The sequence below is a fragment of the Lampris incognitus genome, chromosome 1 (assembly GCF_029633865.1).
Source record: "Lampris incognitus isolate fLamInc1 chromosome 1, fLamInc1.hap2, whole genome shotgun sequence".
Taxonomy (NCBI): Eukaryota; Metazoa; Chordata; class Actinopteri; order Lampriformes; family Lampridae; genus Lampris; species Lampris incognitus.
The window spans coordinates 119,908,465-119,922,910 of NC_079211.1; the positions used below are offsets into that span (position 1 = coordinate 119,908,465).

The following is a 14,446-nucleotide window of genomic DNA, read 5'->3' on the forward strand; positions in this document are numbered from 1 at the left end:
GTCAGAGGTTCTTAATGTCGGTTTCGATACATTTTCGGTTAATTGCCCAGCCCTAATGGAGGGCTTTTTATGACTGCAGTAATTATTGTCAAGGGACAAGTGATCCTGCTTGGACTGTGATAATCATTGGCTTCATGGATTTAAGAGTTTGCGATTTACCTCCTTTTTTTTGCTAGAATTGATTATCTTAAGACAATCTCACTTGATGTCTATCAGAATATGAAACTTCTTGTAAAGAGAAATTAAGTGCATTGCTGTTGATTATCAAATTTATGACCTTTCTTCACTGCTGTGTCTTGATCCTATGCCTGACTAGAATATTTTTACATTGACCTCTCTTTTTTTAGGTGGAGGTCGTAGGGTGGGAGTGTTTGTGTCTAAAGGAGGGACAGGCATTTTGCTCAAGCTGCTGATCACTGCCAGTAAAGAGTCCCCACCCAGCGAGGAACTCATGCTGCAGCTCCACTCACTGCTGGCCAAAGTTGGACCAAAAGGTTAGCTGTAGGGATGCACTGATATCACTTTTTAATACTGTTACTGATTCCAAGTACAAATCTTTAAGTATTGACTGATACCGACTAATGATCCGATTCAATACTTTTGGTGAGCAGTGCAAACTTGGACCATTAGTTTGAGGTAAATGGGCAAAATAAATTAGATAGAATTTTTCCATGTGCCATTAAAGAAAAATGTGCCAAAAATTAAGCAAGTCAAGCCTTAGCTTCTATTTATGACATATTACTCATGGCTTTTGGTATCAGATTTTATTTGGTCTTGGGTAAAATCTCTGATACCGATACTCCATTTTAGCCTGGTATCGGATATTGGGCTGATACCAGGCTGAAATGGAGTACCAATATCGCTGCATCTCTATTTGTCTGAAGATCACCCAATGACAGACATACAGTGCATCCGGAAAGTATTCACACCCCTTCACTTTCCCCACATTTTGTTATGTTACAGCCTTATTCCAAAATAGATTAAATTCCTATTTTTTCTCATCAATCTACACACATTACCCCATAATGACAAAGTGAAAAAGGTTTTGTAAAAATTTTTGCAAATTTATTAAAAATAAAAAACTGAAATATTGCATGTACATAAGTATTCACACCCTTTGCTATGACACCCAAAATTGAGCTCAGGTTTCATCCTGTTTCCACTGATCATCCTTGAGATGTTTCCACATCTTGATTGGAGTCCACCTGTAGTAAATTCAATGGATTGGACATGATTTGGAAAGGCACACACCTGTCTATATAAGGTCCCACTGTTTACAGTGCATGTCAGAGCAGAAACCAAGCCATGAAGTCAAAGGAATTGTCTGTGGACCCCCGAGACAGGATTGTATCGAGGCACAGATCTGGGGAAGGGTACAAAAAAAATTCTACAGCTTTGAAGGTCCCGAAGAGCACAGTGGTCTCCACCATTTGTAAATGGAAGAAGTTTGGATCCACCAGAACTCTTCCTAGAGCTGGCCGCCAAGCCAAACTGAGCAATCGGAAGAGAAGGGCCTTGGTCAGAGAGGTGACCAAGAACCCGATGGTCACTCTGACAGAGCTCCAGTGTTCCTCTGTGGAGATGGGAGAACCTTCCAGAAGGACAACCATCTCTGCAGCACTCCACCAATCAGGCCTTTATCGTAGAGTGGGCAGACGGAAGCCTCTGCTCAGTAAAAGGCACATGACAGCCTGCTTGGAGTTTGCCAGAAAGCACCTAAAGGACTCTCAGACCATGAGAAACAAGATTCTCTGGTCTGATGAAACCAAGATTGAACTCTTTGGCCTGAATGCCAAACGTCATGTCTGGAGGAAACCAGGCACCTCTCATCACCTTGCTAATACCATCCCTACAGTGAAGCATGGTGGTGGCAGCATCATGCTGTGGGGATGTTTTTCAGTGGCGGGAACTGGGAGACTAGTCAGGATCGAGGGAAAGATGAATGGAGCAAAGTACAGAGAGATCCTTGATGAAAACCTGCTCCAGAGCACTCAGGACCTCAGACTGAGGCGAAGGTTTACCTTTCAATACTACAACGACCCTAAGCACACAGCCAAGACAACGAAGGAGTAGCTTTGGGACAAGTCTGTGAGTGTCCTTGAGTGGCCCAGCCAGAGCCCAGACTTGAACCCCATTGAACATCTCTGGAAAGACCTGAAAATAGCTATGCAGCGACGCTCCCCATCTAACCTTACAGAGCTCGAGAGGATCTGCAGAGAAGAATGGGAGAAATACGCCAAATATAGGTGTGCCAAGCTTGTAGCTTCATACCCAAGAAGACTTGAGGCTGTAATCGCTGCCAAGGGTGCCTCAACCAAGTACTGAGTAAAGGGTGTGAATACTTATGTACATGCAATATTTCAGTTTTTCATTTTTAATAAATTTGCAAAAATTTCTACAAAACCTTTTTCACTTTGTCATTAGGGGGTATTGTATGTAGATTGATGAGAAAAAAAGGAATTTAATTCATTTTGGAATAAGGCTGTAACATAACAAAATGTGGGGAAAGTGAAGGGGTGTGAATACTTTCCGGATGCACTGTATGCGCACACACATAAACATCCTGTATTAACTAGGGGTCGACCCATATGGTTTTTTCAGGGCCGATATCGATTATTGGTAAGTAATGGCAGCCGATAACCAATATTTAGGGCTGATATTCAGTTGCAGTAAACGTAAAAAAAATGTGTGCCAGCATTTACAGCAACACAAACCCCGACACAAGGCTGCTTTTAAATGAGCATACAAGTTTGGTTGAATTTTGTGTAAAACAGAAAATATTTGAAAAAATAAAGTGCATGATGTTCAGGGCACTAGATAAGAATCTGAGTGGAATTTTTTTTTTAATTAAAAATGAATTAACTTCCAAAACATGAAAATGGAATGAATTAAACTGCATGGACAGCAGGAAGTAAACTTTGATCAAACTGAATAATTATAATATTAAAATAATTCCACATAAATTGGTTAAAGTGCTCCAAGCAGGCTTTGACTGAACTGAGCGGAAAGGTGTACATTAGTGTCATTATGTTCCATTTCTCTTATCTTTAAAGTGATAGTTTGGGTTTTTTGAAGTGGGGTTGCATGAGGTACTTATCAATAGTGGAGATTCAGCAGGATTAGCCAGCATGGAAGTTGAGGAATGGGACACGGACAAAACCCTCCCATGTGGAACTACATTCTCTCAACTGCAGAATGTCCGTATTCCTTTGCATAAGTGCACCCATGCAGTGCACGTTATTACGCTGCACATCGGCAGAACCAGATGGATGTTCTGCAGTTGAGAGAGTGTAATTATGGAGTTAGTTTTATGGAGGCCGATAGCTGATATTTGGGGCCAATATTCAGTTGCAGTAAATGTAAAAAATGTGCCAAAAATTACAGCAACACAAACCCCAGCACAAGGCTGCCTTTAAATGAACATATGTTTAATAGAACATATTTTAAAAAGATAAAAATGAAGCACATGATGTTCAAGGCACTATCTGGCAACAATCTAACAATCTAATGTTCAGTGAAATTTTATTGCTGCATTTATTGGAGTTTTTACTAGATTTACTCCTGATAATGCTGTAGTTATGCTTTTGAACAGACACCCTGACCATTCTTGCTTGCCATTTTTCTACAAGTTTCCCCTTTCTCCTCTTTTCACATCTCTCCTCTTCATGTGATTGTTTCAAAACATTTTTTTCTGTATGTAAGGAAATAAACATCTTCAATATGCAATTAAAAAAAATCGGCTGGCCGATAAAAATATGCCAATAATGATAATGTGAAAAATGACAAATATCTAAGCCAATAGTCGGCCAGGCCAATAATCAGTCGATCCCTAGTATTAACACAATATCCCTTCCTGCTTCACACAGGATAAGATGGTTTTGAATTAGTCCTGTTTTTTTTCCACTTCTGTTATTTTATATAAGAACGGTCCCTTATGTTAAGTCTGGGTGAATGTATTTGTAAGTGCTTTCAGTGAACACATTCAGACAGAAACCAAGGACTTGAAGCACAAGCAAATGCAAGAGATAATGCATCAAGGGATTCACATGCAAACAGCTGTATCACCTGCAAACACACATGCACAACTAGCTTACAGCCTATGTCTCCACAGACAGAAAGTTTGGAGTGAAGGCACGTTTGAATGGAGCACTGAACTTCACTGTCAGCTTGGTGAAACAGAATCTGCAGAATGCCAAACTGCTACTGCCCTGCCTGCAGGTCCTCAGGGTCTATTCTACTAATTGTAAGTCAACTTCAACACAACACTGCACTCCTCAATGTGCAACCCTGTAAAAGGCTCAATCAGATCAGTGACCAAGAAGACTTAGAGTAACTGTGCAATTAAATAATTTCTGAGTGGAAAAACACATCTTGATTTAAAAAGACGACATCAGTCATGGATGAAATCTTAACATTTCTGTACAAATGTCATAGTAGTCCTATTTCCTGTATTAAATTTGCCAACATACTCTTTTTTTGCCTGCATTTTTTAAAGATGAGAAAGGGGCAGAGCACTGCTCATATACTGGGGCGTGATGTTACTTTACACGTTTCAAAACACAGTAGGCTAATTTAAATATTGCAGGTCTGTTGCTGCTGCTGACTGTCTGGTGATATTTGATGTCCATCTGTCTGTCTGTCTGTCTGTCTCCAGCGGTCAATGCTATTTCTCTCGGAAAGAATGGGGTGGTGGAACTCTTGTTTAAAATTGTCGGGCCATACAGCAAGAAAAACACCAGCCTGCTCAAGTATGGGGACATCTGTGTTAATTGGCTAACATAAGTATTGCCTTTTGCATCTAAATACTGTAACATAATGTCAGCTTAACAACTTGTATCTCATTTTGGCCGTGAATGATTCTGACAAATTTTTAAACATTTGTAATGTCTTTGCATCAACAGGGTGGCTCTGGACACACTAGGAGCTCTGCTCAAATCCAGTAAGTAATTTGTGTTCTACTCCCAGTTTCAATTATTGGTGTTTTCCACTCCCTTGCATTTCCCTCATTATCTTTCTTCGATTCTACATTCCATCTTCCCTCTCTAAATACTTTCCCTGTTTGTTGTTCCCTCCAATCAAACTAATCACTTAACTCAGTCTCACCAAAACCACGTTTTTAGTTTTCCACACAATTCAGGGACTGTTTTGTTGAACAGACATTATTACAGCTGCTATTATATCCTCAGCTACCTCCACTACTAATAGTACGAATACTATTAAAATCCATATGACCCCTAAAAGTTTTGACTTGAAGACAAAAACTTGTTTTAGCCATATTAGAATCAAACTACAGGTAGTCTCTGGGTTACGAACACCCGGCATACCAACACCCATACTTACAAACTGGCCTCTGAAAAGCCTATTTTAAAAAATCGAGTTACACACAATGATTCGTACTAACGAACGGATGGACTGCTTCGCGTGACGCTCAAAATACTGCACGTTTAGGCCGTTCGTCGGCTCAAGGGAGAACAACGCCACGCTGTCGTCGCCTTTCTTTTGTGGATTTTCCCCCCTTTTTCTCCCCAATTGTACCCGTCCAATTACCCCACTCTTCTGAGCCATCCTGGTCATTGCTCCACCCCCTCTGCCGATCCAGGGAGGGCTGCAGACTACCACATGTCTCCTCCAATACATGTGGAGTCACCAGCCGCTTCTTTTCACCTGACAATGAGGCATTTCACCAGGGGGACGTAGCACATGGTAGGATCATGCTATTCCCCCCAGTTACCCCTCCCTCTCGAACAGGCGCCCCAACTGACCACTGGAGGCGCTAGCTAGTGGGATTCGAACTGGCGATCCCCATGTTGGTAGGCAACGGAATAGACCGCCACACTACCTGGATGCCCCATCATCGCTATTTTAAGTTGGATCGCATAAACATTGTTGCGTGCGTTGTGTTTTCATTTAAATTTTTCATATGTTTACCCTAATAATTGTGACTTCAAAGCGTAAATCTGATGCAAGGGATGGTGATGCTCCAAAGAGAAGGAAAATTATCACAATTGAAACGAAAGTGGAAATAATAGTGTTCAGAGGGAGGTGAAACACTCTTGTTTTTTCACTTACCGGGGGAGGCGGGGAGGTAAGCCCTGAGCAGGCTGTCGTTTCTGGCGTCAAACAGCTGGCGTCTGCTGGTCGCGACCCGCTCCCGGGCAGTGGCAGGTGGGGAGTTTGAAATGTAAGAAATGTTTCTTTAAAGGTTTTTATACGTATACACACATTCTTTCAATTATGAATACTGTACTGTAGTTAGATTTATTATTATTACTGTGTGGAAGTTCGGAGAAAACGGAGATGGACAACATCTCTCTTTGACCACTACCCTGCGTGTATCACTTATTTCCTTATACAGTGCATCTGGAAAGTATTCACACCCCTTCACTTTCCCCACATTTTGTTATGTTACAGCCTTATTCCAAAATGGATTAAATTCCTTTTTTTTTTCTCATCAATCTACACACAATACCCCATAATGACAATGTGAAAAAGGTTTTTTAGAAATTTTTGCAAATTTATTAAAAATAAAAAACTGAAATATTGCATGTACATAAGTATTCACACCCTTTGCTATGACACTCAAAATTGAGCTCAGGTTCATCCTGTTTCCACTGATCATCCTTGAGATGTTTCTACATCTTGATTGGAGTCCACCTGTAGTAAATTCAATGGATTGGACATGATTTGGAAAGGCACATACCTGTCCATATAAGGTCCCACTGTTGACAGTGCATGTCAGAGCAGAAACCAAGCCATGAAGTCAAAGGAATTGTCTGTGAACCTCCGAGACAGGATTGTATTGAGGCACAGATCTGGGGAAGGGTACAAAAAAATGTCTACAGCTTTGAAGGTCCTGAAGAGCACAGTGGTCTCCATCATTCATAAATGGAAGAAGTTTGGATCCACCAGGACTCTTCCTAGAGCTGGCTGCCCAGCCAAAATGAGCAATCGGGGGAGAAGGACCTTGATCAGGGAGGTGACCAAGAACCTGATGGTCACTCTGACAGAGCTCCAGCGTTCCTCTGTGGAGATGGGAGAACCTTCCAGAAGGACAACCATTTCTGCAGCACTCCACCAATCAGGCCTTTATGGTAGAGTGGCCAGACGGAAGCCTCTGCTCAGTAAAAGGCACATGACAGCCCGCTTGGAGTTTGCCAGAAAGTACTTAAAGGACTCTCAGACCATGAGAAACAAGATTCTCTGTTCTGATGAAACCAAGATTGAACTCTTTGGCCTGAATGCCAAACGTCATGTCTGGAGGAAACCAGGCACCTCTCATCACCTTGCTAATACCATCCCTACAGTGAAGCATGGTGGTGGAAGCATCATGCTGTGGGGATGTTTTTCAGCGGCAGGAACTTGGAGACTAGTCAGGATCGAGGGAAAGATGAATGGAGCAAAGTACAGAGAGATCCTTGATGAAAACCTGCTCCAGAGCGCTCAGGACCTCAGACTGGGGCGAAGGTTTACCTTTCAACACAACAACGACCCTAAGCACACAGCCAAGACAATGAAGGAGTGGCTTTGGGACAAGTCTGTGAATGTCCTTGAGTGGCCCAGCCAGAGCCCAGACTTGAACCCCATTGAACATCTCTGGAAAGACCTGAAAATAGTTGTGCAGCGGCGCTCCCCATCTAACTTTACAGAGCTCGAGAGGATCTGCAGAGAAGAATGGGAGAAATACCCCAAATATAGGTGTGCCAAGCTTGTAGCTTCATACCCAAGAAGACTTGTGGCTGTAATTGCTGCCAAGGGTGCCTCAACCAAGTACTGAGTAAGGGTGTGAATACTTATGTACATGCAAAATTTCAGTTTTTTATTTTTAATAAATTTGCAAAAATTTCTACAAAACTTTTTTCACTTTGTCATTATGGGGTATTGTATGTAGATTGATGAGAAAAAAAAGGAATTTAATCCATTTTGGAATAAGGCTGTAACATAACAAAATGTGGGGAAAGTGAAGGGGTGTGAATACTTTCCGGATGCACTGTATGCACTACCCTGCCCAACCACCTGGTGCTGCGTCACCAAGGCCACACCCTGAGCCCTTAAAGTGAGAAAGTCAACTTCATACTAACCACAAGCTATGGTGAGTTATGTCCATAAGTCCACTACAACTGCATTATTGTATTTATGATGTTTTAGGTAAAATATATACTCTTTACTTAGACAAACATTTGACTAATTGATGCTAGATGTGGACTCTACGCAACTGTTCCGACTTACATACAAATTCGATATAAGAACAGACTCAAAATAGAACTCGTTCGTAACCCGGGGACTACCTGTATTTTGTAACTAAAATATTCTGTAACAAAATATTACAAGGACAGTTGTTTAATCCTCTCTCTCCATCTCCCTTCATTCACCTGTCCAGAAACCAATGCTCGCCGTGCGGTCGACCGTGCCCAGGTGCCCGTCCTACTGGCATGCTACCAGGACTGGCACCGCAACGACACTAGACAGCGCCACATGCTGATCCGCAAAGGCCTGCTTGCCTGCCTTAGAAATATCACCAACATCAAAGTTGGCAGGAAGGCTTTTATTGAGGCTGATGGCATGAGGGTACTCTACAACACTTCCACAGTGAGTGACAAAATTTTATTTTACACGATCATGAGAAACAGGGTGTTTTTTGAATGAGAGAGGGATGGCTGCTTTATACGTATTTGTTTAGTTACACACATTCACACCTGGGGCCTTCCCAATACAGTGTCAAATCGGTAACCTTCAACATACTCGTTCACTTCTCTAACCTCAAGGCTTCCACTGCCTAGGATGTTGTCACTCTGTGATTGTATTATATTAGATGATGCAATTTTCACCTGAGTGGATGACTCCACAGTGAGTAGATTCTGTTTTTCCCTTATCTCTTGCATTTTTGTCTAACTCCCAATAAGAAGCCTGTGCTTGGAGCAGTATCTTTGTGGGAAAATGGTATACAGTTTGACGAGACTTTTTAAGGTGTAACAATACATCATAGTAAATAACTACCACTCTCTCTCTCTATGCATGTTCATCAACCTTTTCACATATGGATTCCAATAAGTCTACAACACTAACATTTATGGCAGCAAGGAAAGTGCAAACACACATGCATTCTTGTTCTCTACTACCTGTTTTGCTGTCTCTCTAGGAGTGTCTTCCAGTGCGAACTCTGGATCCTCTGGTCAACACCTCCAGCCTCATCATGAGAAAGTGTTTTCCAAAGAACCGGCTTCCTCTGCCCACCATTAAATCAGCTTTCCACTGTCAGCTGCCCAATGTCCCAGCTGGAGGGCCTGTGGCACAGCTGTACAACCAGCCACCTGGGGGTGAGAACCTACACGCTCCATTAGGATATACCAACCCACGGCATGTCAGACAAATGTTTCGTCTTCATGTAAATTTCATCACAGAGTATACACACATACACACAACAGACTTACACACTTTCTCTTTCTCATCAACCCCCCCCCCCCACACACACACACACGCACTGAGTCTATCTCTGTCTCCCTCCTTCTGATTTAGACACACAAATATGTTGTGCTTTTACTGCTGAACCTCCAAATATAATTAGTGGTGACACCTTACTGATACTGCAACACACAATGTGCCTTACAGGAAGAACAAGTAACCAGAACCTCATCAAGCCCTTAAAGTGGGGTAAGGTGACGTTCCATACCCAGAAAATGGAGACTAACTCAATATTACTCTCTCACTCACTCTCATACCCCTAATTTCACTATAGACTAACACCTGTCATTGTACGTACTAGCCCACTCCATAGTACTTACTTGCACACTTGTAGTCTTGTGTACATATTACTCATTTTATTGGGCTTCAAAATTATTTTCACAGGCTGCCCAAGTAACATATCTCAGCTTCACTGTTCTTCATAAAAATTTTTGTCAGTAACCATGTTATCATCCAGAAGTCAATCAAATTTTGGTTAAGATTTGCAACATTAGGCTCTAAAACATTTCAGAATACCCAAGGCTCTTTATAAGCATTGGATCTTTATTTTTCAACAAATGGGTTTAGCTCACTATTGATTACTGTATTTCCCGGACTACAAGTTTCACCGGAGTATAAGTTGCACTCAGCAAAAAATGCGTTGGGGGGGACATATATAAAGGGTAAAAAACACAATTCGCTTCTGTCTATAAGTCGCATTTACATGATGGTGCCATAGAAATTGAATGAGTAGAACAGACATTCCAATTCAAATCAACATGGCAGGATGGTCAGCGCAGCGGCCATTTTTCCTTGAACCACAGCCATTGCAAAGAACTGTGACCATTGTAGTGGCTAACTTCCGTATGAACCTCCGTATTAACCAACTTGTGGCAAGTTGCGGGCTTCTTTTCTTTTTTTTTAAGTCACAGACTCACTAAATTGAGGATTTGCAGTAACGACCAAATGAACAGTGGAATATTATGAACATTTACGGTGCCACTGATGTGTGCTGGCATTATAACAACTAACAACAACCGCCATTTTCTTTTGAACTACTCAAATGACCACAGCAAACAGTTCAACGTCCATTCTACTCTCATTCGATTTCTATGGGTGGTACAGTATTTTCAGTTAAGTCACAAGATTAAACAGTGTCTTCTAGTGGCATTAGTTGAATGCAGTGTATCGTCTGACAAAGTTACATTGCTTAAGTTGGTTTGCAAGAAGGGTGACCAGATCCCAACAAAACAAATGTGGGACAAAGAGTATATCATCACCTTCTTAAAATAATGGCCTAAGTCATATTTTCAAGTTTTTCAAAAAACAGAATAAACTGACAAATTTTGTTTCAGTTTCAGTTTATTCTGTTTTTTGAAAAACTTGAAAATATGCCTTAGGCCATTATTTTAAGAAGGTGACGATATTTGTGTGGGACACGTTACCAATGCTGAGAGGTAGTCTAAAATTTTTATATAATGACTATCTAAATTAAAAAAATAAAAATTTATATTCTGCCCTTTAGCTCATAAAACATCTCTATGCTTTGCCCTCTGGTTGATTCAGTAGCACACAATAGACTATGTAGGTTACAGGTTAGGCCTTTAGCATGTGAAGGACTTAAGTATATATTTTTTTTGAATGCAACTTTCCCAACTCCCACACTAAGTAAATGCAGTAAGCATAAAAGGACGCTAAAGTCTCACAGTCCTTATAGTCTTATGTGATAGTCTGCTTGCACTCATGTATTCCCTTTTTCTATCCCAATAACTTAAAAGTACAGTGCTTCTTCTCATCAACACTGAATCTGACTGAACTGTGTACAGTAAAATGGAACAGACAGGTTGCTGACATGGGATGCAAGTCATGGCTTCTGTTCTTTTGAGTATACTACTGGTGCTTTAAAAAGGGTATATGACATATAAAATTAAGGGTGAGCCCAGGGTAGTCTATCCAAAAAAGAAAAGTAATACATTTAGATCAAGGAACTTTACTATGCATTAAAAGTGTTCGTATACACTTTGTCCATCCTTAAATTAAACAGAATTTCACTCAGTGGTTTTCCTGCTGTTATACGTTAAGCAACCCTGCCTATATTTTCTCCAATAACAGATATGAACACATGGCATAATTGCCTTCCAAACACCATAATATTAGTTATTCAGACTTTTCTAGTAGAACCATATACTTTTTTATTCACTTCTAAAGTCACTTCAAGTCTTTCAATTCAAATCCAAATACTGCATTTCATTAAAAATAAGCACAAAATAAAATATTAGACAAAATAAAATTGGATTAATACAAATCAAAACCCATCAGGAGGGAACAATAATTAAAATCTAAATAAATATTTTCCGTTTTGTCCATCACTGCAACAACTGCAGGCAGGCCCACACAGGCTATGCACTTCCAGCACCATGGAAAGCACCTGGCTGAAACACAAGAATAGCACCTTGTTAAAATCTGCCACCACACTGGAGGCCCATAATATTCTATTCTCTATTCTAAACAAAGTTAATCTTACCTTAGATGTTCTTCTTGACTTCATAGTTTTTGTTTGAGCATGCGGCTTCCAATAAAGCCTTCTCCTTTAGTGCATAGGTGTAGAATTCCTTACAACTGTATCCAACGTTGTTCTTGACTTGAATTTCACACTTGATAAGCTCCATAGAGCACCAGTTTCGTTGGTTGGTCCATGCTGCTGTCACGAGGGAAAACACTCTCTCTACAGATGCATTAGTAGCGGGAATGCTGAAGAGAAAGGATGCAACAGCAGTCATATTTGGTGTCTTTGTGCCTTGAAGCAAGGTTGACCAATTCTCCACAACAGGAACGCTTCTCTCTACTATTTCCTGCTGGCGCAGCAAAGTCACACAGTAGTCTTCATACAGTTCATCCATGTCCAGTTTCCCCCTTATCTGAAGGACCTCCACCGCATCATAGAGATGGGAGAATGTGAACTTGCTCTTCAGTACCAAGCTTGCAACATTCGTCTGGTAGTTGTTGTCTGAGAAGTCATACCACTTTTCAAGGTAGTTGAGTGCAGCCTTGCAGAAACTGGAAAGATCATGTTTGATTGCTGCTGCCTTTTGGTCAGGAAACTGTTGGAGGATAGCACTGGTCTCTCCATTCCAGAGAAGGAATCCATCTGTTGTTGTTGGAGCTTTGTCTTGAGTGAACATAAGCTCATATAGCTCACAGACGGTCCTGTCCTCCCCCTCCAACAGCAGCATAACGTCATGGAAGATCTTCAACACATTATTGAGGACAGACAGGTAGACCTGTAGCTCAAGGGGTTGCCCGTCACCGTCCTGATCCTTTTTGAATAGCTGCCACAGTGACTTTGGGCACTGATCCTGTCTCCCAGTGACAAGAAATAGCTCTTGATAGCTGTCCAGCTGTCATGTAGCCTCTTGACAACAGGCAATAAACTTAACCATCTTGTGGGTATGTGTCTCAGTACAACCTGATAATCTTCTTCCAAAAATGTGAACACTGCTTTCAACTTTTATGTACGTTTTGAGGATGCTGAAAAGTGACTGAATGTTTTGTTCACCATGGACTCAATGTCAATGTCCAACCTGTCTCCAGCATGATTTACACAGTTGTGCACTATGTGGGCCATACAGTTTGCCTTTATGATACTTCTGGAACAGAATTGCTTTCGCCCTAAATCACACTTGCATTATCAACAGTGTATGCCGAAATCATCTCCAGTTGCAGGTCATTTTCTTTTAACTTGTTCATAATCTGGCGGTGTATGTTAGCTAGTGACTCATTGCAATCCTCATAAAAGCCAAGGATCTTGCTTTTCAAACCCAACTCTGGTGTCCAATATCTAACAGACAGTGGGAAAAGTTTTGTAGTGCCATAATTAGAAGCATCTGAAGCCACTGAAAAAAATGGCATGTGTGCGTTTTTGTCACTTTGGAGTTGAACCATTGGTGTTTTTAATCCTCTCAAACAAGTCTCCACAGAGGCAGGTGCAAGCACATCTGTAACTATGGACACTGCTTTTGCACAACCACATGACATTTTTTGCAATGTCCGAGTCTGGGGAAAAATGACCGGTGTTAGCTTACTACCACAGTCTGCTGACCAGTATGAGTGGGAGTGCTGTACAATGTGGTAAACGCTAGTTATTTCAGCTGCTGTTACCTTATCTGTCTGGCAATCATCTTTGGGTTTCAGTAGGAAAGAGTCCATAGATCAGCACATATTTTTGAGTCACATGTTTCTTGTGAGACTCGCATGTCCCATGTCACTTAATGTCTTATTCGCCTCCGTGTGAAACTGAAAAATAACTGGCAAATTTCACAAAAAAAAAAAAAAACCCAAAACAAATAAACCTCTCTGGGACTTACCTTTCACTGGCTTCAATCAGTCATAAGTTGTTTCTCGGTCTTTGTTGTAACAGCATTTCCTTTTGTTTGTGTTACTCTCCATCATATTCCACCTAAATCTGCTGTGATTTTGTGGTGACTCGCAATTTTCCTCATTGGGTATAGCCTGTGGCAGCAAATACAGTGACAGGTTAACCTGCACTTGACCCACGTGTGCCCAGTTTGATTGACATCAAACACAGCCCTGTGATGAAAGCCTTCTGTACTTTCTTCACAGTAATTGGATAAAAGCCAGATTTTAGAAACGCATCTGTTCTGCAGTGGTTTGACTTTTGAAAACTAGAGCCAATCAAAATGCGGGACATCGTCTCAATATGTGGGACTTGGGATAAAAATGCTGTGCAGTCCCGCACCAAGCAGGACACCTGGTCACCCTATTTGCAAGTTAAGTCACAGGACCAGCTAAACGAGTAAAAAAAAGTACAAACCAGCGACTTATATTCCGGGAAATACGGTACATGTTTTATCACCAAAAACCTTCTGTCTCAAAAGGATTAACATGAACCTTTTTTTGTGATATTAACTGAATCTTATCTGCCATCTCCATCCAACTTCTTATTCAGTACACTACAAAAATGTTGTTAGAGACCCAAATATGTGTATTT

General features: G+C 41.1%; 1 protein-coding gene across 1 annotated transcript in view; it reads left to right on the forward strand.

The window, feature by feature from the left end:
- agtpbp1 (ATP/GTP binding carboxypeptidase 1) overlaps nucleotides 1-14,446 on the forward strand; it is a 133,559-nt gene that overhangs the window by 26,422 nt on the left and 92,691 nt on the right. The window contains exons 6-11 of the mRNA XM_056281479.1: nucleotides 348-494; nucleotides 4,112-4,243; nucleotides 4,655-4,748; nucleotides 4,902-4,939; nucleotides 8,378-8,586; nucleotides 9,137-9,314. Of these exons, the coding sequence (XP_056137454.1) occupies nucleotides 348-494; nucleotides 4,112-4,243; nucleotides 4,655-4,748; nucleotides 4,902-4,939; nucleotides 8,378-8,586; nucleotides 9,137-9,314 (798 nt within the window). The remainder of the gene's footprint in view (nucleotides 1-347; nucleotides 495-4,111; nucleotides 4,244-4,654; nucleotides 4,749-4,901; nucleotides 4,940-8,377; nucleotides 8,587-9,136; nucleotides 9,315-14,446) is intronic.